Consider the following 24,803-nt stretch of genomic DNA (forward strand, 5'->3'; position numbering starts at 1 on the left):
CAGACCCCAAAATCCTAAGGCCCAATACCACACTTATGACCCATTTGTGACATTCCCAGGCTCCCAGTGCTTACGACCCACACTTATGGCCTTATCACTATGGCGCCACACGTAGTCACGCACTATCACTCACACTCACCCACCTACCTGGCCACAGGCCACCCCTCATGAACCCTCACCCTAGGTGGCGGACTGGCTCCTACATACGGCGCGACAGTGGTGGCTACGTGTGACGCAACGTGGCTACTACATGCGACAGTAGCAGCTACGTGTGGACTACTAAGCTCCTCGATGGTGCCCCCCCAACCGGCAACCGGGGCGTGCTCGACCTCGCCTTCATTGGTGCACCCACCCACATCGCCAAGTACGCGCACTGCCTCACCTCCATCGACAAGATGAGATCTCTTGTGGCTCAAAAAGCTCTCGGGTTTTAGGTTGCCCCTCCAGGGCCAGGGGCGGCGGTGGTTTTGCACTTGGGATTGATTTCGGGGCCAGGCCGGGTTTGAAGATTTGGGTTTTGGGTCAAGTGCGCTCTTGCTCCACCCGACCTCGACCTGACCCGTTGCCATCCCTAGTCCCAGCTCATATTTTTTTTTTATACTAGCTAAGTGATTGTACGTTGCAATAAAAACATAAATATTGGACATGATAGCATCAAGCACAAACTCAAAGTGGAAGATGTGGATGTGTTATGGGAGTACTACTGAATGAATACATCAAGAGCTATGACATAATTTGATTTTAGATGGTATCTGAAAAAGCAAGAGATTATTTTCTAATTTCCCACCTAATGTTTTATTATTTTGTTAGTAAATAGGTACCATATCCATAGCTGTTAATAAGACAAGGAGGCTAGAGGATGAAGATTGATGACAAAAATGAGTAAATTATTCGAATTTTAGGATTTTCAATAGATGGAAAGAGAGTAAGGAGCAAAACTGATCTAAAAATCAACTCGTGTTTTATACGGGACATATAACTTTCAAAAGGTCTTTTATGAATGGGCCTAGTGAAGAGTCGGCCCAGCCCAATTCAGTTTAGTAAAAAACCCAAAATGGGCATCCTAAAATCCAATTCGGCCCACATGAGCAAAACAGAAGAACCCCCCCCCCCCCCCTAGGGCTTCACTACATATAACCCCCTCCATGCACACGCCCTGTCTCTCCCACCGCCGCATCCCTCCCGCCCTCCCGCGCCGCCGCCGCAGCAAGCAGCCGGCCTACCGCAGCCATGGCGGACACGAAGGCCTCCACGGCGGTGACCCTCCGCACGCGCAAGTTCATGACCAACCGCCTTCTCTCCCGCCGGCAGTTCGTGCTCGAGGTCATCCACCCCGGCCGCGCCAACGTCTCCAAGGTCAGGGATATCCTCTCGTCCCGTCGTCGTCCTCCTCGTTTCTCGGTTCCTGGATCTTGAGGGTTCGGCATTGTGCGTTTCTGTTGGTTCGCAGGCCGAGCTGAAGGAGAGGCTGGCGAAGCTGTACGAGGTGAAGGACGCCAACTGCATCTTCGTCTTCAAGTTCCGCACCCACTTCGGAGGCGGCAAGTCCACCGGCTTCGGACTCATCTACGACAACCTCGAGGCCGCCAAGAAGTTCGAGCCCAAGTACCGCCTCATCAGGGTACGCAAAAATACACTATTTTCCCATTACGCCGCGTTGCGTTGCACTTTGCGACTTACCATGCATCCTCTAATCCAATCCGGCGCTTGAATTCCGTTACGTCTGTATCCTAATGTAGTTTAATGTGTAGTTGATCGATTTTAGTATCCCAGTGACTTTTAGCTGCTCCTTCAGCGTTAAAAATTAAAATGGCACAAGCTTTTACCAAGATTGTGCTTTGTGCTGCGCCCTGTTTCAATGTTATTTGTGGATGCGAGGCTGTATGCCGAACTGGCGATAGGAGCAGCTAGTATTGACCGATGCTGCCTGCTATGAGTTTTGTTCATTCGGTGCGAAAATTTTAAGAGCACGCTTTTCTTTATGAAATTTGAGTCAGTCATGCCACTGATTTAGCGGATGCCCTTTTAATGTCAATAAGTGGTTGTTGTATCCTTATCGAGGTGACTCCATTTCCGGCCTCCGGCTCCAGTTCAAAGTGAGCTGACACAGTATTGCCAGTCATCACCTGTGAGTGTGTGACACTCTCCCCCTTTTGAGAGGCTGCTTGCCCCCAAGCAGCTGCACTTGGAAACCGGTTCTTCAGTGCATAATAATCCTCCCAAGTAGCTAATGTAGCTGGCAGATTGTTCCACTTGACAAGAATTTGAGTTGCTGCTGCATTTCCTCTTTTAATCAAACATCTGTCTAGGATGGCTTCAGGTTCTACAGTAGATGTATCCAATTCAGGCAGATTTGGAATCTCATTGAGCGTGGGGGTAAAATTTAGAACGAATGCATTCAACTGAGAAACATGGAATACTGGATGGACTTTATTGCCAACAGGGAGTTCCAATTTGTAAGCTGCAGATCCAATCTTGGCAGAGAAGGGCCAAAATATTTCAGTGCCAATTTAGGGAAGGGATGATTGACAACTGAAGATTGTGCATGAGGTTGGAGCTTAAGAAAAACTTGATCTCCAACTTGAAACTGTCTTGCTGTTCTCTTCTCATCTACAGCTGTTTTCATTTTATTTTGAGCTCTACCAAGCTGCTCTTTAAGCAATTCAGTAAATAGTTGTCTTTCAAGCAAAGTTTCAGAAACTTCAGCGTTTTCAGAGTGTGCCAACTGCACCATATGAGGGCTCTACACCATACAGAGCTTTGAACGGAGTACATTTGAGGGCAGTGTGAAAGGAAGTGTTATACCAGAATTCTGCAAGGGAAAGCTATTTAGCCCATTTAGTTGGTGTAGCATGAATAGAACACCTGAGGAACATTTCAACACATTGATTAACCCGCTCAGTTTGGCTATCTGATTGTGGATGATAAGCTGAACTTAATTGCAGCTTGCTATCCAGTAGTTTGAACAACTCTTGCCAAAATGAACTTGTAAAGACATTGTCCCTGTCCGAAACAATTGACCGAGGGACACCATGAAGTTTGACCACATTGTTCAAAAAAACTTGTGCGACCTGAGCAGCAGTGAAAGGATGTTTGAGGGGCATGAAATGGGAATATTTGGTGAACCGGTCCACCACCACTAGAATCACCGAATAGCTATCGGATTTAGGTAGGCCTTCAATAAAGTCCATGGAGATATCTTGCCAAGAATTGTTAGGAATGGGCAAAGGTTGCAAGAGCTCTGGACTTTTGCAGTTTTCATGCTTGGCCTGTTGGCAAGTTTGACATTGTTTCACAAAAGATTCAACATCTGCCTTTATGCCAGTCCAGTGAAATACCTTCTTCAATCTATGATATGTGGCGTGTATACTAAAGTGACCCCCAATAGCTGAAGAGTGAAATGCTGTGATGATTTTTGTGTCCAGAGCAGTGTTGTCAGTTGTCACCAACCCAAACTGCTTTTTTAAACCTGATGAGACCCTCATGTAAGGAGTAGCCTTGAGCATTTGGATTCACAATAGCCAATTCAGCTAATAGTTGTTGAGCTTTGGGATCAGTTGCATATGTATTCAACACTTCTTGAATCCAAAGTTCCAAACCGGTATGCTTGCAGAGACAGCAATGACTTGAAAATATTGCCCTACCCTGGAAAGGGCATCAGCCACTTTGTTTTCAGAACCCTTTTTGTACTGAAACTTAAACTGTAAACCAGCTAGTTTAGTCATTGATTTTCGCTGTAACTCAGTAGAAATTGATCTTGTAAATGGCATAGACTCTTGTAGTCAGTTCTAATAATGAATAGGCCTCTTTGTAAATAGCTCCTCCATTTATCAACTTCCATAAAAACTGATAGGAATTCTTTCTCATAGGTTGGCAGTTTCTGATTTGATATGCTGAGAGCTTTGCTATAGAAAGCAATAGGATGGTCATTTTGAGATAGGACTGCTCCAACACCTTTGTCACATGCATCAGTATCTAGTTCAAATTGTTGTTTGAAATCTGGTAGGGCCAACACAGGTGTAGTGACCATAGCTTGTTTGAGTTTGTAAAAAGTCAATTGAGCATCTTCAGACTACTGAAATTTTTTGAGTTGAAGGAGAGCAGTGAGTGGTTTGGCTAGAATGCCATAATGTTTGACAAACTTCTGCCCAGTCAAACCTAGGAACCCTCGTAATTCAGAGACATTCTGTGGAACAGGCCAGTCCAACATCTGATGTAGCTTATTGTTTAGGACTTTATTTAAGCTTTGGAACTAGTTTAATCTTTGATAATGTGGCTTATTGTTCCGAATGTGCTCTCTATATCATTATTATATAACTTAACTTCCAAGTACAATTGGATATTTAGACCTAGCCTCTTATAGTATTATCAGCATTGACTATTTTTCCTAGGTAGTTCAAATGCTGCTTGCTATCTAAACAAGCAGTGTTCTAGTATTATGTTAAAAAAATGTTAATATATATTATTATGGAAACATCTGATGACAGTTTTATTATGATCATTTTCATGGGACCAACTAGATACTTGCTTGCATACTGGTGACAGTTTGCTGCATAAGTACTAATACTATTGCTATTTGATAGTTGCTACCGAAGCTTTGTTGTGCCTAACTGTTTTGACTTACATGTTCATGATACCATTTTACTGTTTGCCTTTAGCCTTCTATGAAAGAGCAGGGTTAATGTACTCGCGTGTTTGTAGTTGCTAACATTTTTTTTTTTTTTGGCAGAATGGTCTTGCTACTAAGGTAGAGAAGTCACGTAAGCAGATGAAGGAGCGGAAGAATAGAGCAAAGAAGATCCGTGGTGTGAAGAAGGTTAGTATCAATCCACCATTGCTAACATTTATCTTGTTATTGTTATTCCAACTGCTTTGGTACTTACCACATAACCGATACTATTTGCTGCGCTAATTTTGCAGACAAAGGCTGGAGATGCTGGCAAGAAGAAGTGAGGGACGATCCTCGCCTTGCTGCTGTCTTTGTCTTATCAACATATGTTTTGTTTAGGATGGTCTCCTTGTGGCGTTGCTGAATGTTTAATTAGAACTAGAAAAGATTTTGCCAGTTATGTCATCATGAATGTTGAGGCGCTCGTAGGACCTTGTGGTCAGTTTTGAGGAACATTGTCAGACACTAGCATATATTCTTGGTTGTCACGGCTCGTTCTGTTGTCTTGATTGTGATTTTGTTTGGACACTCTGTGCTCCAAAGGTAGATGGCATGCCCCGGTGGCACTGAACTTAGCATCTTGCTCTCGTACCAGGTTATTTTTGTTAGCATAAAATGACATTTTTCTTTCCAATTAATGGCATTTTTTTTGTTTTTAATTTTCTCAGAGAAATGACTGTTCTTTCTACAGCGAAATGTACGAGACCAAAGAGCTTCAGCCCTGTTTTATTATATTCAAAGCAAAATGTCACTTCAGCCCTGTTTTATTATTATTCAAAGCAAAATGTCAACTGGGGATGCTAATTTTACATGATAAGTACGAGGTTCATCACACCCATAAAACAAAGTCAACTGAACTGAAACTAAGCAGCCAAAATATTGTTTGAACACTTGTAACATTCAAGATCATTTATCAGCATCGGTTGACTTGTCGCAGGCACTTGCTCACGCAAAGCAATTGCCACAGGAGAAGTTACCAGCTTGTTCTGAAACGCGAAGTTCATCGTCTTGCAGAGTGCGCAACACACCCTGGGTAACAAGAGCAAGGTAAATTTGTTCTTTTCACGGAAGCACATTAAGTTATCGATGAAATCGTGTGAAATCCTCCTCGGTTCTTGGTCAAATGAAAGCATCTCTGATTCAACACTAAACAATGATAGAGATTGACACCAGAGTCTGCATGATGATTGATGTGGTCGTAAGTCTCATCTCCTAGACAAGCCCTTAAGCATTTGTTCTGTAGCCTGCAATGTGTCATGAAGCAACTCATCACCCACAAGAAAGTATGTATTTCTCTGCCATGAATCTCAAAAAACAAAACGAAAGTCTGTATTTTTTGAGGTAGTACCCTGGAAGTCCAAATACCTCCACCCTCATGTCCACAACTCTAGTTAAAGTCATAATTCTATACATGAGGGATTCGTTGCTTGCCTCAATCTTTCTTCCACTTTGATAGCGGGATATATAATACTAGTGCAATACACACTTTTATGACCATGAAAAATTTCTCACGATGTCGTCTGACCAAAGTTAGAGTACTAATCGAAGGTTGCATCACACATGTGACGACTACTGCTCCTAGAATCTTAGTCCTAAACTATATAAACCAATTCGATTGGGCACTACTTCTGACTTTGAACACCCTGGGTGTGTTAGCTATATTTCTTACGCACAACCACGTTCTATGTTCGAATATAGCTCCAACTCCTAGATTCATGCAGGATCTAGAGTTTGTAAGCTAAACTAAAAGGTTTAAGCCTTCAATTTTTGTCTACAATGTGAACAAGATGACTGACTCAAATATCCTCAGTCTACCTACAGTTTCAGCTCTAAGAATTTTTTGAGTTGAAGCTCTGCAAAACATGTTGTATATGCATGTTATGCCACGCATAGTGTTAATAGGAAATATAACCGTAAGGCCGACCTCAGAGGACCAATATGGCAATGCTATTCTACAGTCTCCACCCAAAATTACTGGAGGGCTTGGATTTACTGAAACGTAATGACTACATCGACTATCAGTAATTTTCTTACCAACTGACCAACAAATGTTGTGAAAGACAAACTCAGAAGCCCGAGCTACTTGATATTTCATACCTGTGATTGAGCAAAGGGATCAGAACTCCTCATCAGATGCATCTTGCAAGGGATGGAAACAGCATCATGCGGCAACAAGGCCAAGCTATGTTAAACATAACAACCGCTCCTTTTCATTGCTGAGAAAACCATAGACTTGTTTCAAGTTTCCTCTAGATGGCCGTGCATTTACAGCAAATTTGCAAATGAATACTAGCCTCTTCCTCATCTCCAACTTTGTGATGTCTCTTTTCACAAAAGAACTGCCGTAGTCAAAGCACCCTTGAAAGAAACAATTAGTTAATAATTCACAATGCAAACCATACTTGACATAGTTAAAGTACAGATAAAAAGTGGGACATGTTCCTGCAACAAAAAGAATGGGGGACATGGTAATCTTCATATTCATGATTATGCTTACCGCTGTCATCGAATAACAGTGTCACTATTGCCAATGCCACACAAATGCTTATATCTTCTCCTGAAGGGAAGTAAAACAACAAATCAGAGCTCAATTAACCACAAAAAGAAATGCAGGAAAGCACGTCCATTCTTATTTGTCGCGCAAGAAAAATAGATGAAACGACCATTTCTTTTGGTTCGGTGAACTTTGTTAACTTACCATTTTGGCAGCATACTAGTATTTTTCTCCCAGCAATCAAGTTCCTCTTTGCAAAGTCAACTGCTTTTGGAAGGTTTTTCATCAATGAAAATCGATCCTCCTTTGAGCCCTACCAACATTACCAGCATGAAAATAACAAATATCAGGAAATCTTACATAAAGGAAAACACAAAAGGTCATAGAAACTTAGAAAGGTGTCACTTACCACAATAGGTAGCTCGAGGTAAGAATTTTCTGATGAATTAGAAGGTAACTTTGACGTGCTGTCACAGTTCAGTATGCAGTCCACACCTACTAAGGTGTCTGCAACTAAATAAAGAAACATAAGGGGAATAACTATCATCGATTAAGGAGCATAGATAATTAACTATCATCAAGGACTTTGCCTTCATAATAGTAAACTTAGTTTCCTAACAGAACTAATCGAAGTGCAGAACAATTCCAAGGAGGTGACTGCTTGCCACATGATTACAAAGAATTGCATATCAGAAAGTGAGCATCAAGACATAATATTTGCAGTCACGTATGAAAAAACGCATTACATGCACAAAATAAAGACAACCGTACCATTTTAAGGTAAAAAAGATCTCCAAAAGATTAACTCAGCACATGACAAATAATTGACAAGAAAACAAAATATGCTATAAGAAAACTTGCAAGGGTCCAATAATCATCATACCTTGGAGAGTAGATGATACTGCAAGGTTTGATGTTCCAATCCAGAAAAGTAGACGGCCATTATTAGAATATTGTGCATCTGTTGTACTGGTACAAGGGTCCGAGTTCATAGGCCATACGTAGGTTATATGATCATCATTGTACTTGGGGCCATCATGGCTCTTCAGAGGCTTAACTGTAATTTGAGGAGAATGTTCACCTCTCTGTGCACGATGAACCCTATCTTTTTCAACGATGTCAACAACTAAATGATTACAAAGATCTGGTCCAGCGTCAAGAAGGTCGTATGAATGTTTCCAGAATAAGGTAGGAGTTAGACCACGTGCCCAACTCTCTTCATCATCCCCTGCTCCGGGAATATAGTGCCAGCTGAATTCTGAAGACATCCTTTGTGTAGCTACTGCATTAGATGCAGATGCCGAAATTAATATAATAGGAGTGAAATCCCATGACTCATGCTCTGGCACTTCATTTAACCATATGCGTGTCCTTTGTGATATCCATAGTGGACGTAATGGCTTTTGCAAACGTAATGCAAGAGAATTAATGTCTGCACCACATGATTCAAATTGGTCTGTCCATTCCTCGACATGTCCCTCTATAGCATTTTTCTCGGTATCTAGAACCCATACAGGAAGATGCACTGAGCTATCCCAATTAGATGACCCGGAGTTTTTTTCAGTATCCCCATTCCACATAGCAGGTGACTAACAGAAAAAAAATTATGAAACATAAATAAGTACGAGTGAACAAATAAATCATGTAATTCTTACTTCAAACAAAAACATCAGATTATGTTAATGATCAAATATGAGCAACAGAGATAGAAGATCAGAACATAAAAGGAGGATGTGTCATATAAATGTATAATCTATTAACCCAAGCACCCAACTACTAGCAAAAGGTACTATGATATCCAAAATAATATTATTGGTCTTTACTAACAGCAATGCGAATGATATGCTCCTAATTCCTGAATTTAAGCTTGACCTGAGGATAATAGTAAACACAATATGATTCTTTGACATAATGTATACTGTGCAAAATTTTAGAAGAATGTAGAATAAGCATTTCATACACCAACCACTTCAGAATTCACTGTGCTGCCATTGTTGATAGCCTGCTGCCGTTGCCTCTCAATAGCTCGGTTCAAGACACAACACCAAATGGGTATGGTCTTCGACATACTATCAGGGAATCGCTTCCCTCTCCTTGTTGAATCAACTATTATGCACCCACCTCTCTCCCCTGCCCGAAGGAAACAAACAACATAAACTGAGGTCATTCAAGCCACCCCTCCTAAGTTCAGGTCTTTTGCATTCCCTAGATCAACATTTTCAGCCCCAAAAATAGCGATAAGGTGATCAGGATATCCACACTTATATTCACTCAAATATTCGAACATTTTAGCGATGGATATATGCACTTCAATTCACTCCAAGCATGCAAAATTTGAGCATGGAGAAACCAACGAAGCAGACTTTCTCCAACGTCTTGGACAGGGAAAAGGACAACAATGCCAAACCCTGAACCTTGGTTCAAGATTCCTGAAATACCTGAACATATGAACATATGCTAAACCCTAAACCCTACTTCGAGATTCCCGATATACTTTAACATATAGCACAGCATAGAATTATTGCAAAGTTCAAAACGCCCCCAATTTACTATTCAATGCACCTAAAAGGGAAAACTTCCCAGATCAATTTGAGCAACCAAACCAATATTTTTCCAATACAGGGGATGCGAATATTGATGCCCCTCCCCCCGGTGTGCGCAACTGGTTCGCAAAGAAGAAGAGAAAAGAAGCGTACCGGCGAGGAGTGCGAGGTGGAGGTTGAGGCGGGATGTGGAGAAGGACCAGTTGCCGGCGTGGCCGTCGGTGGACTTGAAGTAGCAGGTGGCAGCGAAGGCGCGGGGCGGCGCGTACCAGAGGCCGCAGCGGAGGTTGGCCACCAGCGGCAGCGCCGGCCACAGCGCCGCGACCTCCGCCACGAAGGCCGCGTCCTCCGCCACGCTCCGCAGCGCGTTGTACAGCGTGCTGTCCCGCCGCTTGATGCGCCGCGCGGCCTTGTAAATACTCAGCGTCGCCGCCGCCGCTGCCGCTGATGCTGCAGCGGGCTCGGGCTCGGGCTCCGGCGCCGCCGCCGCCGCCGCCATGGAGGAAGATGCGGGCTGCGGTTGCGATCAAGCAGAGAAGAGCCACCAAACTGGCCAAACGAAGGGAGAAGAGCCACCAAATCGATGAGGAGCACGGAGGAACGGCGGCGCGGAGTGGATTGCGGAGATGGAAGAGCGTCGACGGCGGGGGCCAACGATGCGCGAGAGAAGTAGCGTGAGGGGAAGAGTCAAAAGACAAACGGGCCGGAGTCAGTCTTATTCTTTTGAGATGGGCCGGAATTAGTTGCATCTATCTATAGATCGATGGTGCAACCGGCCCGTGATTAGTCGTAACATTGCTGATTTGCTGTATTCGGATCGAAAATAAACCACTTACAGTAATACTACATCGTTTCTCTTTTACCTATCGTTTAAGATATCTATATAATCTCTAATAAATATATTTAATTATTACTTTTGACAACTACCTTTTAATAAAAATTAGATAATATTAAAGTATTTTTTATGATAAATTCATTACTATCATTTTAATGTGTCAAATTCTAATAGTTGTATATTAGTGATCAAAGTTTCTAAATTTAACTATATGTATTTTAGAATAATATCTATTTTAAAATGAAGGTAGTATGATGTGAGTCGAACATGTAGATAAATCAAAGTTAACGAGTGGTGTTTCATCGTGTCCACAGGGGAAACTTAAAATAATGGATATTCAAAAGTGGACTCTCTTTGTTTTTTGTACTACGTTCTAAGGGTGGGATGCCATTATTTTTTCCCCGCTTTGCATAAGATGGTGTGTAGGCGTGCAGCCCAAGAACACCCAGTAGCTGTTTGGAATAATAACATCGTCCTAAGCCAATGAGGCCAGAACAGGTCTACTAGGCATAGGCATGTACACTCTGGTTTATCTGGATCACGAAGATGACTAGTGACTACCGCACATATATATGTTCTCAACTCTCAACAGTTCCTCCCTACGTTTCAGACTTGTGGATACAAATCCAAACAATCAGTATAGGGCCACGAAGTCCGAACCGTAGGAAGGGGCTTCGAAGGCTAGAGAGGATCTAACATAATATAAAGAGAATGCATATATTGAGTGTACCACTTAGAGAATAAAATATTTATTATAATTAAGATTGAAAGTATTTATAGTTCATACCTAACCACTCATGAATTTTTACCAGAATACTCTTATATGGAGGCATATTTCAGAGGTACAATAATCTTTTGTAGAATTAACATTAAAAACTAGTTATAGGACAATTACATAGTATGGAATGTGGTTTGGCCCCATCGGCACATGTTCCGATGGGTGGGGCCTAAATTGTTCTAGGATCTCTTTTGAGGAATTCCTTTGCACCTTTGTCACCTAGAGCTATGTAAAAAAACTCATCTCATCCTTTTGTGTGAAATATGTCCTCGCCTCACTCGGTGCTTCCGGTTCTACATGTTGTTCTATCTTTTGGGCTTCGTACTTTATACAAATTTCATCGACTCTTAGTCGCATGGGAGGCGAGGTACTGACACCCCAATATAATTGTTTGTTCCTCTCGAGTCAAAGGTTTCTTCATCTTTCATCTTCTTTTTTTTAAGTGCACAATAAGAGAGTTACCATTGATGTACTAATAGAAGGAGAAAAGGAACATAATATTTACCAAACAAGCCCCGAGATAGGAGAGACGCAAAAATGACTACACCACAACCATGCAAAGGCAACACAAATGAAAAAACAGCCCCCTCCCCCTGCAATAACTTCCTAGGAGCCTACAAACATTAGTCCAACCTCCCACAATAAGGGAAACACTAAATTTGGAAAGGCAGCTAAGCCCACGCGAGGTTTCTCTGATCAATGTCTTCTTTAATCAATCTTGCAACTGACTCCGATCCAGGGCTTTTCCTTAGAAAACCCGATGATTTCGTTCTTTCCACACATGCCAGTAGAAATAGATCACCCTTTGTTGAATTCTTTGTGCTTTTCTTTGCTAACTTTGTGTTGTGCTTCTTGCTACCACTTCTTTACCATGGCCCACAGTCAAAAGTCTGGCACATGGCTCCACCCTAGCCAATGCGATATATGCTGCCAAAACTGTCTAGTAAAGGTGCAATCTTTGGCCAGGTGCCTGCAATCTTCATCTGCCACGTTACATAGCTTGCAAACTTTATCATGAGGCCAGTTTTTCTTAGCAAGGTTTTCCACCGTAAGAATCTTCCTTTGTATGAGGAGATAAGCAAATATTTTGCACTTAGGATCAGTCTTTGTCATCCAAATTGGCGTCATGTTGTATCTCTTCGAAACCCCCGGCAAACTGAATGTTGTAGGCACTCTTCATGGTGTAGATCCCATCTGGTGTCCACCTCCATCTGATCGAGTCTTCTATTTCAGGTTGCAGGTGGATCTCCTGGAGCGCATTCCATAAGTCAACAAACTAATGTAGCCCTTCTGTTGTGGTCAGCGGCCTTAAGTTTCAAATCCAGTCCTTGTTATGTAATTCCCTGCAGGCTATTATGTTCTTTCGCCTAGCCAGCTTGTATAGGTTAGGTGCAACCACCCTTTGCGCCATTTCGTTCAACCAGCTATCATTCCAAAACTTAGTTTTGTTTCCATTTCCTATTGAGACCTTAGTGGACACCATGAACAAGTCTTTGCCGATGGGATCGCATGGCAGCGATAGGTTAGCACGTGATCTCTTTGAATTAGTCCACTAACGAATACGAAATGCTGTGGCAAATCTTTTGATGTATAGAATTCCCAGCTCGCTAAGCTCCTTTGGCCTTGCAGTGGAGTTATAGTTGATTAGGGAGTGTACACCGTTGACCTTCTCAGGCTCCTCTCCTCTCCAAAGGAAGGCCCTTCGATACGATCAATTTGATTCACGAGCCATTTTTGCAGCGGGAAAACCATCAAGTGATAAGTGGGCTAGGATAAAAGCACTGACTTGACAAGCATTTTCCTACCTGCAAGCGAGAATAGACAACCCTTCCAACCTGGCAATCTTCCTCCCAACTTGTCTAGTAGAGGCTGATGATCAATCTTCTTCAGCTTTCTTATATGAAGAGGAAGACCGAGGTACTTTCAATGGAAGGATTTGATATTTCTGGGAAACTTAGTGCCGACCTCTTGTAGGTCTAAGCCCTAGCATCTAATTGGATATATCTCCGTCTTTGACAAGTTTGTCAACAACCCGGTGCACTTACCAAAAGCCAGGAGGATAAGGTTCAAAGCTCACATTTCTTCCTTATCGGGGTTAGTAATGATGGTAGCATTGTCCGCATATACGGAGCACTGGAGTTTAGCCTTGGTTGGGAGAATAGGACTTAGGATGCCTTGTTCCTCGACCATTCGTACAAGTCGTTGCAATGGGTCAATGGCTAAGATGAACAACATTGGGGAGAGTGGATCTCCTTGACGAAGTCCACGCGCGTGGTTAAATAATTGTCTCGGATCCCCATTAAGCAACACACGAGAAGACGCCAATGCAAGGAGTTGCGAAATCCAGTCACGCCATCTTTGGCCAAAGCCGAGGGTAGTCATAACTTCGAGCAGATAAGCCCAGCTGACTAAATCGAACGCTTTTGATAGTCTAATTTCACAGAGGGATGGCATGTTCTTCCTTTGTAATTCTCTGACAACGCTTTGGATGTAAACAAAATTGTCATTGATGCATCGTCTTTTGATAAAGGAACTTTGGCTCCTTGACACAAGATCATTTAGGTGGGGGCGAGCCGATTGGCCAAAAGTTTTGAAATGATCTTTGAGAAGCTGTTAATAAGGCTTATTGGCCTGTAATCAGCTACCCTAGTCGTGCCCCTCTTTTTTGGGATCAACACTGCATTTGCGTCATTCAGGTAGTGTAGGTTCTTGCATCGTAGATCTTAGAAGGCTTGGATCTCTTGCATCAAAACCTCCTTGATAAAACTCCAGCATTTCCTGTAGAACAAGTTGATATAGCCATTGGGCCCCAGTGATTTTTCTAGCGGTATCGAATTTGATGGTGGTGAGTACCTCTTCCTCATCAAAAGGATCTTCCAGGCCGTGTAGGTCGGTATGCTGATAATTCAACACCTCCCAACTTGATGCCAACTCTCATGGTTTGGCCGTGCCGATGTGGTCCTTGAAGAAGGTGTATAGTTCCGATGCCTTATCCTCATGCGTGGTGATGAGGCCACTTTCTATTTCCAAAGATTGTATATGGTTTTTTCTCCTTCTTGAGTAGGCTTTCAACTGAAAGAACTTTGAGTTAACATCACCTTTTTATATCCATGTAAGCTGTGAATGTTGTCTAAGCCAGGTTCACTCAATGGCCGTCAGCCCAATGTTTTGTTTTTAAGGTGCTTCCTGAACTCAATCTCGTATGTGCTCAATGGCCCTTTTCTTCTGCTTGATCAAGCCGCAGAAACATGTCTTGCGTAATGGCTAGTCATAGTCTTATGTCTCCTATCGATCTCTACTTCCATACACACAAATCTTTCTGCAGTCGTATCATCTTGAAGTGAAACTTTTTCATTGTGTCGGTCATATCTCCCAGCTTGTTCCAACTCGCTTGCACCGTATCCATGAACCCTGGCATGTTGACCTAGAACGATTCGATCAAAAGGAGGTGTGCTTCTGGACAGCTCATTTCCTTCGATCAGGAGCGGTGGTCTGATCCGTTTGATGACATCGCGTGCATGATGGTGTTTGGAAACATCAGTTCTCAGTCCATGGTGTGGAAAGCTCTATGGATGCGGGTGAGCACTGGGTTTTCCTATTGGTTGGACCGCGTGTAGCATCTCCCATTTATTTTTAGTTCTCGTAGCTGCATATTATCTTTAGCCTCTCTAAATTTGTGCGTTAGTCTTCTAGTGAGCCTTCTGTTATTTCTTCTATTGAGCCTTCCGTTATTTTTATCTTCGGATTTGTATATCAGGTTGAAATCACCGTAAATCAACTAGCAAGGCCTCATGCGTTGTCTGAGGTCCTGTAATTCTTGTAGGAAAATAGTCTTCTCTAAGTCCCCTTGTGGCTCGTAGACCACCGTTAGCGACCAGCAGCAATTGTCATTCAACATGAAGATAGTGGACGAGATAGAGTGATCGGACATTTTGTATGTCCCCTTGTGGCCCATAGACCACCATTAGCGACCATCAGCGATTGTCAGAAATAGAGAAAAATGAGTCAGAGCAAGCAAGCAGTATGGCACCGGCGGCCTCATTAGTAGGTAAGAAAGCGCAGTGCTGGGTGAAACGGGGGCCAAGAGTTTCTATCACCAGTTGTTGAGTCCAGGCCGAGATTTTAGTTTCCTGGAGACATGCGATGGTCACACCTGACGTCTCAACCACTAAGCGGACATTAGCTCTCTTCGCTACTGCATTTAGCCCACGAACGTTCCAACATATCAGGCCGCAACTATCTTGCGATATTGGCAACGGTTTGGTTCGACTTAGTGCATATGTGGACTGCACCCTCATACATTACAACCTGCCCATATAGACGCTTGCGATCATGGTTACGGACTCTGTACCGGGGATGACACTTGATGTTACTAAAGACTTGATTCTAAATGCAACTTGACCTTCTACTAGGTGGGTTTGAGGTAGGATCTTGCTCAGCAAGATCATCACGGCAATGCCTCCCACAACGTGTGCCGTCGGAAAGACAACACGCCATGGCTTTGCTTTCCATGGTGATGGTTGGTTGACCAAAGTTCTAGACCCAGTACGATACATTGAGACTACTTATTGAGCGACTATAGCGAAACACATGGCAGGGGCAATTAGGCTAGCTCCAACCTCTCCTGGGTGGCCCGGACGATGCGCATATTCTTCTTCTTTGGTTGCTTGGTGCCTTTGTCCACCAGGGATGTGATCACCACCATTGTTGATCTGTCCAGCAGTTTCTTGAACTTCCGCATGTATTCCTGCATCAATTTTGATCATTAGTAGCATGGGGTGAGAGGTCTTCTGGTTTCTTTTCTAGAACTTCGGTAGCATGTTGCATAGCAGTTTTCCCTTGGCTGTTTCTGGGTTTTAGGCGCTCACTGCTTCTAGTAGGTGTGGCCACTGCTTTCGTGGTTTCTATCGGTCTTGCCATGGATGGCTTTGGGCTGCTAGCAGGGGAATGATTGGCTCATCAGGTTGACGTGTGACATGTTAGATGAAGGACGAGCAGTCTTGTACCTTGCCGATTGCGTTGGCGTTGCTGAGGCTCAATGGTGGATCCTGCACGGCTGATGATGGGCAGTCCGCCGGGGGGCAGGGCATTTGATCCAGCATCATCTCCACATCTCCATCTGGCTGGTCAATCTGCAGCAACAGCACCATGGGGGTGTAGGACAGTGAGGCCGCCATTGGGCTGTCCATTGTCGGTCTGGATCCTCTAGTACATGCAGCGTCACAGATAATGTGGCACTCATCTAGCATTGGGTCGTGCTATCGGCCCAATGTGTAGTCCACCGGTGCACCTAGAGTAAAAGGGAAAAGATCAACATAAGACAACGTTTTCTTCAGACCACTTGTGGCCACATGCGGTGCAGGATTGTCGACAGTGGTCTTGCGTCCATCCTTGATGCAAGGATGGGTTTGGGCTTTCACCTTCAGTATCTTAACTCTGCACAATATCCTGCTCAAGCTTTCTGGATCATTTATGAGTCAGTAAATGTCAGGAGTTATCTATCTTCTCATTCTTTCTGCAGCAATAATTTTTTCCAGCAGAAAACGATCAGGATCCTCACTGTCATGTGGTGTATCAGCTTGCGACTCCTGGGTATCGCCGGTATGTCTGTTTCACGAACTCGACTTCGACGTGGTTTATGTGCTTAAAAATGGAATTTTCCCTTGTATGTGGTTGTACCAATTTGGTTCTCCCCATACTATTGTGACGTCTAACCAAATTCAAGACGCTGCTGAATGACACATTCTCTTGAACTCGTATGCGTATATATATTGATCATTGTGCTGGACTATATATGACAAAATGCATTTTCTTGACTTATATGCATATATTGACCGTTGTCTTGGAGCATGACAAAATGGTTCATCCTTTTATCGTGCGCACTCCCCGAAGTTTTTTTTTTAAAAGAACTACTACCCAAGAATACACGTACACAACAAATGTCCAAAGAGGCCAGATATGAAAAGGTCGTAGCATCCACAAGAAACAACATAAGCAGCGCACTAAAGTTTATATTATTTAATACCAGTCCGTGTGTTTCTTAAGCCTTGATCGATCCGCGCTTGTCAAAAAAGCTTCAAAAGATGTGCTTAATGCCAATCCGCATGCACATCAAGACAATTAAGCAGTGAGGTGATGATCTGTCTGGGCTTGTGTTCCTATTTTGTTCATATAAATGCAATATCTTTCGTAAGCCAGAGACGGTATTTTGTTCATTTAATGCCCACTTCACACGTTTCTAGCGATTTATGTGGCATCATCAAATGATATAAGCTTTGGATAATATTCGATCTGGTTTAACAACGGCTACCTAATATCCGGGATCCCTTTTCGGAGCCCATATGTGTTTCTGTATGCATGTACAGCACACTATTCATATACTTTAGTATGGCCAAGCTAGTTAAGAATTAAGAACATCCACAAAGGTAGCACTACTGGCCTGACCATATTCAAGAATTAAGAACATGGAGTGGACTCCACATCTTGTTGTATTCGGCGTCCCGGAGCCTCGCAAATCCGGCCAGATCAATCAGTCGCCCGATCAATGATGCTTCACAGAGAGGTTGCAACTCCTACAGAGCCCTACAATCATTCGCCATCCTGGAAGTACTTTTTTACTGGGCTCATCGACGATGTCGAGAGATCACTGGCAAACGGGTGTAGCTCTACCTTTTTTTCCTAAAAAGAAAAAAAGAAAAAGTCTATATCATCCTACGTCCGGGTCCACTTGTCAGTGGCTTATTCGAGGGAAAAAAACTATTTTCACTTGCAAGAGCACTAAACTAATCTAACCTGATGCGTGTCCCGATTTGATGCTAATCGTCCCGATGAATTCTGTCGCTTTTAGCAGTTAACAGGTGTGTGTCCCGGATTTGCTGTGCCTGTGTCCACCCGCGCCCTGCCATCCTGTACAGTTAACAGGTCGTGCGTTTTAGCGATAGCACTCCACAAGCCAGGCAGTGGCGTTGGTGGTAGCAACAATTGTACCCGCAATAACGGTAGTGGAGTACAAACGCTACCGATATGAGTTAGCGCTTGTAAGATCGTTTTAGCGGTCGCTATTTACTTATATAGTAGTTTATTACAAACGCATTATTTTTTAAAAAAATTAAACTTTTGTTGTCTTATTATTTTGTTATAGTTATAAGTTATGCTCTCAATTCTAAGTTTTAATTGACTAGTCTATTTTATAGAAGACAAAAATTTCACATACCTATGTATACACAGGGCTTTATCAGGATCATTTATTTGTTTTGAGATTCGTGTTATAGATAGGTAGAAAGAATTAAAGGTAGGTGAGAAAAATCAATGGATATATGAATATATAATAGAGAGGTAGGTAAAAGGAATTAAATGTATGTGAGAAAATTCAATGGATATATGAAGATATAATATTGGATGTCGGTAGTAAGCCATATGTACATATGGACATGTGGAAATGTAGACTTTTATGATGGGAGAAATCCATAATATATACTGTGGAGATTCTGGTACATTTAAATTCAGTGAAGGAAACAAATGAATAATCAAAACGTGGATTCAACAAAGGAGATTCCTTTCGCTGGCTCAGTACACATTTGATTCTGAGCCGCATTTTGACTGCCCATGCACGTGGGCAGCAGCCCGAACCCAAAGCCTTCCAGAGGTGGACGCGCATCATCTAACTCATCAAAATACAGAGTAATATAAGTGTACGTAAATATCACCATACCATTATCTATTATAGCAAATTACTGTTGTAAAATAATGTATCAATTCTACTGTTTATAGAGGCACTGTAGTAGATAATCTGATACGTTCGTTCCAGATTTAACAGTTCAGAAAAGTTAATGTCACGGCATTGTTCATCCTCTAACTTTGCTAAGTTAGAGGATACGATTCCTCCCGAGGTCGATCGGACACGCGCTTTTTAAACTGCTTTGAGGGGTGAAGCCGATACGATACGACCACCGTACCTCGGCGTGCCCCTCCTCTCACCTTGCCCGCGTCTCGTCCATAGAACAACCGGCCGTGGGGCTCTTTGTCTCGGCGTGCGGTTCTCTCCCCTTGTAACCGGCCGATCAACTTGTCCCAATCCCAATATTTGTGGCAGAGATGACGCAGGACCTTGAGATGGCGACAAGATACGGGAGCGACGCCGGCAGCGGGCCATACCTCCCTCTGCCGCGGGACGGCAGCCTCGACGACGACGGCAAGAAGAAGCGCACCGGTAAGCGAGCAACTCCAAACCCTCCGTTCTCTCTCTCTCTCAAAACGCAGCAGTGAGTGGCGTTCTCTTCTTGCGCTGAACTCGAAAGCAGTAGTAACAGCAAGCCGGTTGGTTCCCACGGAGGAGTTCGGGTGACCATTCTCCTGCGGGGTTTGCTAGTGGATTCTTCTTACTCCACACCAACCTCCGGTAACATTGAGTGCAGCTCGATCAGGGTTGGGCTTGCCTTTGGGTTTCACAACATTACAAGGTGAGGTGTCAATGCTCCAAGACTGCGACGTCAGATGGAGATCTTGATATGTGCATCTATAATGCATAGTATCTTAATGTTATTTTTTAAGTACCTAGGATAATTAGTTGTTTGCATACTCTATGAGTAATTACGTCATACCATATATTACATGGTTTCTTAGTTTTGGATTTTGTGCCCAAGCGATACTCCCTCCGTCCCATTTTATAAGGCGTGCACTTATTTCAAGATTCAAACCATATAATCTTTAACCAATAATTAGCCTTATATAATGTAAATTTTGTTATAGAAAATGATATCATTAGATTGACATTTTAAAATAGATTCCGATGATTATGATTTTGTTGCCACAAAGATTATAACATAGGATAAATTAAAAGTTAAAGTTGAGTTTTGAAGACTATGCCAAGTCAAACCGCGCCTTATATTTTGAGATGAAGGGAGTATTTGCCTTTGGTTTCACAACAGAACGAGGTGCGGTGTGTTTTCCCGACGTGGGTGCATCATCCATCCCCTAATGTGCACGCTCCAACCAATGCCTTTTTTTTTTTGTCTCGAGACGGATGCTGCTGCATTGCCGCCTCCGCTCCTCACTGACACCACGCCACGTTGCCCCCCCTCCAAGCCGACGAGCACCACGATGAGCTTCCCCTTCACCTGTAGATCCTCGCGCGCACCATCATTTGGCCTCGGCCCTTTGCCGGCGCGCTGCTTGTCATGCTCTCGAGCGCCGCCCTCCTCGTCGTCGATCGTGCTCTGGCCGAGCCTGTCAGTCGAGGGGCCCCTAGCCGAGTTTGTCTCATCGAGTTGTAGCTTTTGGCGCAGTTGGCTAGCTAATGCCATCTTCTCCCCCTCTGGTGCCATCTTCTCCCCCTTTGGTGCTGATGAGAGGAGGGTGGAGAGAGAGAGTCTGTAGGGGAGGAGAAGAGAGAGAGGAGAGATTCTAATAATCTGGTGCTATTTGTTTTAGATTGTATAATTTAGACTCTAACAATCTAGATTCTAAATTGTAAGAATTAAAATTTAAATTGTTAGAATCATAATAAAAAATAAATATACCCTTAAAAGCACTCCAAATAGCGTTGTGGACCTTAGTACATGTGCGTTTCTGACCTTAGTAGTATATTTGAACCTGAGACTAGGATTTCAATTTTGTTTTACAATTTTTCGTTCACCGGCAAAAAGACCAATATTTTTCGTTCACCGGCAAAAAGACCAAAATTTGTGGAATTTAGCTGAAATTTCAGTCAATTTTTTGTTGTCTGTCCTGTTGGTCTTATATGTCAGTGACTTATTCTTCAAAATTAGGTATGCAAGTTTCTGACATGTGCGTTCTACTTTATATATAGATTCCTTCTTCTGCACCTGCACGTGGTGGGAAAAAAATGTACCGTCGTGCTTTTTGACACGAAATGTTTAGCACTTACCTTTACGCTATCAGGGTCTGCGACCAACAGTCAGCCTGGATGAGGTCATGATGTTGGGCATTTGTGCTGCAAGGGGGGCAAAGTTTCAACAAATCATTCCGGCCTGAAAGCCCCCCTTTGGCTGGTCTTCCTGGTGGTTTCTTATCGAGTAGAATATGCATCTTTGACGGGAGATATATGGAATAGGAGTAGCATCAGATACGGGCATTGCCGGCGGCTTCTGTGCAAGTGTCGTTGTGCCTACGACCCAGTAACCCAGAAGAAGAAGAAAATGGCCACAGCCACATCTTTTCATCCGAGCTGGTCAGGGAGAAGATACCAGCAGGCAAGAGCCTCCGGCGATGAGCTCACAACTCAAGATTAGAGGCGCCGTAGGCCTGCCGTCTCTGAACTTGCGGCACACACCCCTACAAAAGCACCGGTACCTTTGCGCCCCTCTGTTTTCAGTTTTCATGGAAAATTTTGTTGCACAAATCTCTGTCCATTTTAACAACTTAGGATTGTGTTTTCGAAATTTAAAAGGGTAGTTTTTTTTTCAAGTTTAACATTAATTGTGCAGTGATTAGGTGTAGCATTTGTCATCATTTTCTTTTTAAATTTAGCAGTGCTACCCAGCTACAGCAAACAAGGATCAGTGTCTGAAACGCCAAATAAACGAGAGTAATGCTAATGCTTAGCATGGTTGGGCACTTGGGTGCATATACTTGGTCATTTGCTAGAGTAGCTAGGATGAGGTAGCCTTTCTGTGAGTCAGAGTTTTTTTTTTTTTTTTTGAGTCAGATGTTTTAGCACACCGGACCAAACGCAAATCAAGGGACCTTTGTTTTCTGTTGACCAAGGGGCGCCTTTTGTTGTTGACTTGTGCTGTGAACAGGCCCAGCCCGAGATTAAAAATAAGATTTTATTATTAAATATAAATCGTTCAGATCTAATTTTTCAGTTTGCTTTTGAACCGATATACATAGTATATATATATATATATATATGGGACCTTTGAATTTTAAGGGTCTGGAGCGGTCGCACCACTCGACCCCCTCCGGACCGACCCTGGCTGTGAAAGGGTAACGTAGGTGTCTAGTGTGTGTGGGTGTGGGGGGGGGGGGGCTGGGTCAATGATTCAATTATACTTGTCTGTGTGACTGTATCTGCTGTGAGTGTGTCTGGCCATAGAAGGGACTAGGGAGTGACATGGATACTGGATAAGCATTAAAATTCTGTCTAAATTTCCTAGAGGAACAAAATATCTAATTTTGGAAAAAAAAATTACTGATATATAGGTTGGCAAAATTTCAGGAATTTTGATTTTTTTTTCACCGATAAAAAAAATTATAAAACGAAATTGAAATCTGTTTCCGCGATCATCTCCGAACGCGTGCACGTGCCTATCCATTTTTGTTTCAGGTTAAAGCAGCAGGTCAAATTATTGCTTATTTATTAGTAACGTGATCCTACACGTACAAACATGATTCCGTGTTTGGCGTACTCTGACTGTGCTCTGCTTGTCGTTTTACTCCAGTTTAGGGACTGATTGTATCTGTAATCTGTGCTTGCCTCTCCCCTGCATGTTCACACGGCAAAAATTAAAAACATGAACATAAACATTCGAAGCAAATTTCGACGATGGGATGACAACAGTTTCAGAATGGTTTATGGAAAACTTACAGCCTGTGCAATTTGTTGCTGGTCTCAGGAACGGTATGGACGGCGAGCGCGCACATCATCACGGCGGTCATCGGCTCCGGCGTGCTCTCCCTCGCCTGGTCGACGGCGCAGCTCGGCTGGATCGTCGGGCCGGTGACCCTGATGATCTTCTCGGCCGTCACCTACTACACCTCCAGCCTTCTCGCCGACTGCTACCGCACCGGCGATCAGGTCACCGGGAAGAGGAACTACACCTACATGGACGCCGTCGCCTCATACCTCGGTACTTCGTCCTGTTCCTAGCTACCTGAAGTAGAACCAACGCATCATTTCAGAATCCAGACATGGAAGATGACATATGTATCGATCTGCTATGTATATGCAGGTGGCTGGCAAGTCTGGTCCTGCGGTGTTTTCCAGTACGTCAACTTGGTTGGAACCGCCGTTGGGTACACGATTACGGCGTCGATCAGCGCGGCGTGAGTAATTCACGCAGCCTCGGTTCATTCACTGTGTGATTTTTCTCGATTCGATCTCATCTTCTGAGAACTTTTCTTGGTTGGATGATGGTGAGCAGGGCCGTGCACAAGTCCAACTGCTTCCACAAGAAGGGCCACGCGGCCGACTAAGGCGTCTACGACACCATGTACATGGTGGTCTTTGGGGCCGTGCAGATCTTCTTCTCCCAGCTCCAAAATTTCGCCGACCTGTCGTGGCTGTCCATCCTCGCCGCCATCATGTCCTTCTCCTACTCGTCCATCGCCGTCGGCATCTCTTTGTCGCGAACCATTTCAGGTATAAGCCCATAAGCTTCATCAAGAAGGTGGTCTCGCAGTGTGTATGCTGTCCGATCATCCTCTGATACCACATTGTGTGCCGTGATATGTTCTCACAGGTCGTACTGGTAAGACCACTCTGACTGGCACTGAGGTCGGAGTAGACGTTGATTCAGCCCAGAAAATCTGGCTCGCGTTCCAAGCTCTCGGCAACATCGCCTTCGCGTACTCCTACTCCATGATTCTTATTGAAATCCAAGTAAGCATTACATAAAAATGTTCAGAGTTTAGCAATATGAACACCAGTCGGTCACTGAACTCTGGGCCTGAAACTGAAACTTCAGGACACGGTGAAGTCCCCTCCGGCCGAGAACAAGACGATGAAGAAGGCGACCATGCTCGGCGTGACGACCACCACGGCGTTCTACATGCTCTCCGGCTGCCTCGGCTACGCGGCGTTCGGGAACGCCACGCCGGGGAACATCCTGACCGGGTTCGGCTTCTACGAGCCCTACTGGCTGATCGACTTCGCCAACGTCTGCATCGTGGTACACCTGGTCGGCGCCTACCAGGTGTTCAGCCAGCCCATCTTCGCCGCCGTCGAGACGCGGGCAGCCGCGCGCTGGCCGAACGCGAAGTTCATCACCCGCGAGCACCCGGTCGCGTCCGGCAAGTTCAGCTTCAACGTGCTCAGGCTGACGTGGCGGACGGCGTTCGTGATGGTGAGCACGGTCCTCGCCATCGTCATGCCCTTCTTCAACGACATCCTGGGCTTCCTCGGGGCCGTCGGGTTCTGGCCGCTCACCGTGTACTACCCGGTGGAAATGTACATCCGGCAGCGGCGGATACAGAAGTACACCACCAGGTGGGTGGCGCTGCAGGTCCTCAGCTTCCTCTGCTTCCTGGTGTCGCTCGCCGCGGCGGTCGGGTCCATCGAGGGCGTCGCCGAGTCGCTCAAGCACTATGTCCCCTTCAAGACCAAGTCATGATGAGCAGATGACCGAGGTTTTCCATGTCACAAAAGGGTAAGAATTGTATACGGCCATGGGCCATGCAATAGCTCAGAGGCTAGCAGTTTACGAAGCCGTCGCTACGGCGTCGTCGAGTAGTTGTTCTGGAAAGAGAGGGGGAGAGAGATATCTCCGGTTGTGTTTGTGTAGCTTGTTGAAGTAAATTGTACA

The 24,803-nt window shown here is 44.1% G+C and overlaps 2 protein-coding genes and 1 pseudogene across 5 annotated transcripts; 2 read left to right on the forward strand and 1 right to left on the reverse strand.

Annotated features, from left to right (window-relative positions):
• Positions 1-1,151: 1,151 nt before the first annotated feature.
• LOC133926883 (small ribosomal subunit protein eS24z) lies at positions 1,152-5,244 on the forward strand. Its single transcript, XM_062373029.1, has 4 exons — positions 1,152-1,356; positions 1,451-1,621; positions 4,730-4,816; positions 4,921-5,244. Exons 1-4 carry the CDS (start codon positions 1,231-1,233, stop codon positions 4,951-4,953), a joined length of 417 nt encoding a protein of 138 aa, XP_062229013.1. The 5' UTR covers positions 1,152-1,230; the 3' UTR covers positions 4,954-5,244.
• Positions 5,245-5,417: 173 nt separating this feature from the next.
• On the reverse strand, positions 5,418-10,413 carry LOC133926881 (tRNA A64-2'-O-ribosylphosphate transferase). Of its 4 annotated transcripts, none has more exons than XM_062373026.1 (8): positions 9,860-10,413; positions 9,124-9,293; positions 8,047-8,752; positions 7,573-7,670; positions 7,368-7,476; positions 7,167-7,226; positions 6,767-7,027; positions 5,418-5,913 (listed from the first exon to the last, which is right to left on the reverse strand). In XM_062373026.1, exons 1-7 carry the CDS (start codon positions 10,203-10,205, stop codon positions 6,852-6,854), a joined length of 1,665 nt encoding a protein of 554 aa, XP_062229010.1. In that variant the 5' UTR covers positions 10,206-10,413; the 3' UTR covers positions 5,418-5,913; positions 6,767-6,851. The 4 variants fall into 4 exon arrangements, with proteins under 4 accessions (XP_062229010.1, XP_062229009.1, XP_062229008.1 ...); XM_062373025.1 differs by having other exon boundaries at positions 7,573-7,676; positions 9,130-9,293; positions 9,860-10,412; XM_062373024.1 differs by having other exon boundaries at positions 7,573-7,676; positions 9,860-10,412.
• A 12,370-nt stretch (positions 10,414-22,783) lies between these two features.
• On the forward strand, positions 22,784-24,803 carry LOC133926882 (amino acid permease 1-like; annotated as a pseudogene).

Source organism: Phragmites australis, chromosome 8 (assembly GCF_958298935.1).
Source record: "Phragmites australis chromosome 8, lpPhrAust1.1, whole genome shotgun sequence".
NCBI lineage: Eukaryota > Viridiplantae > Streptophyta > Magnoliopsida > Poales > Poaceae > Phragmites > Phragmites australis.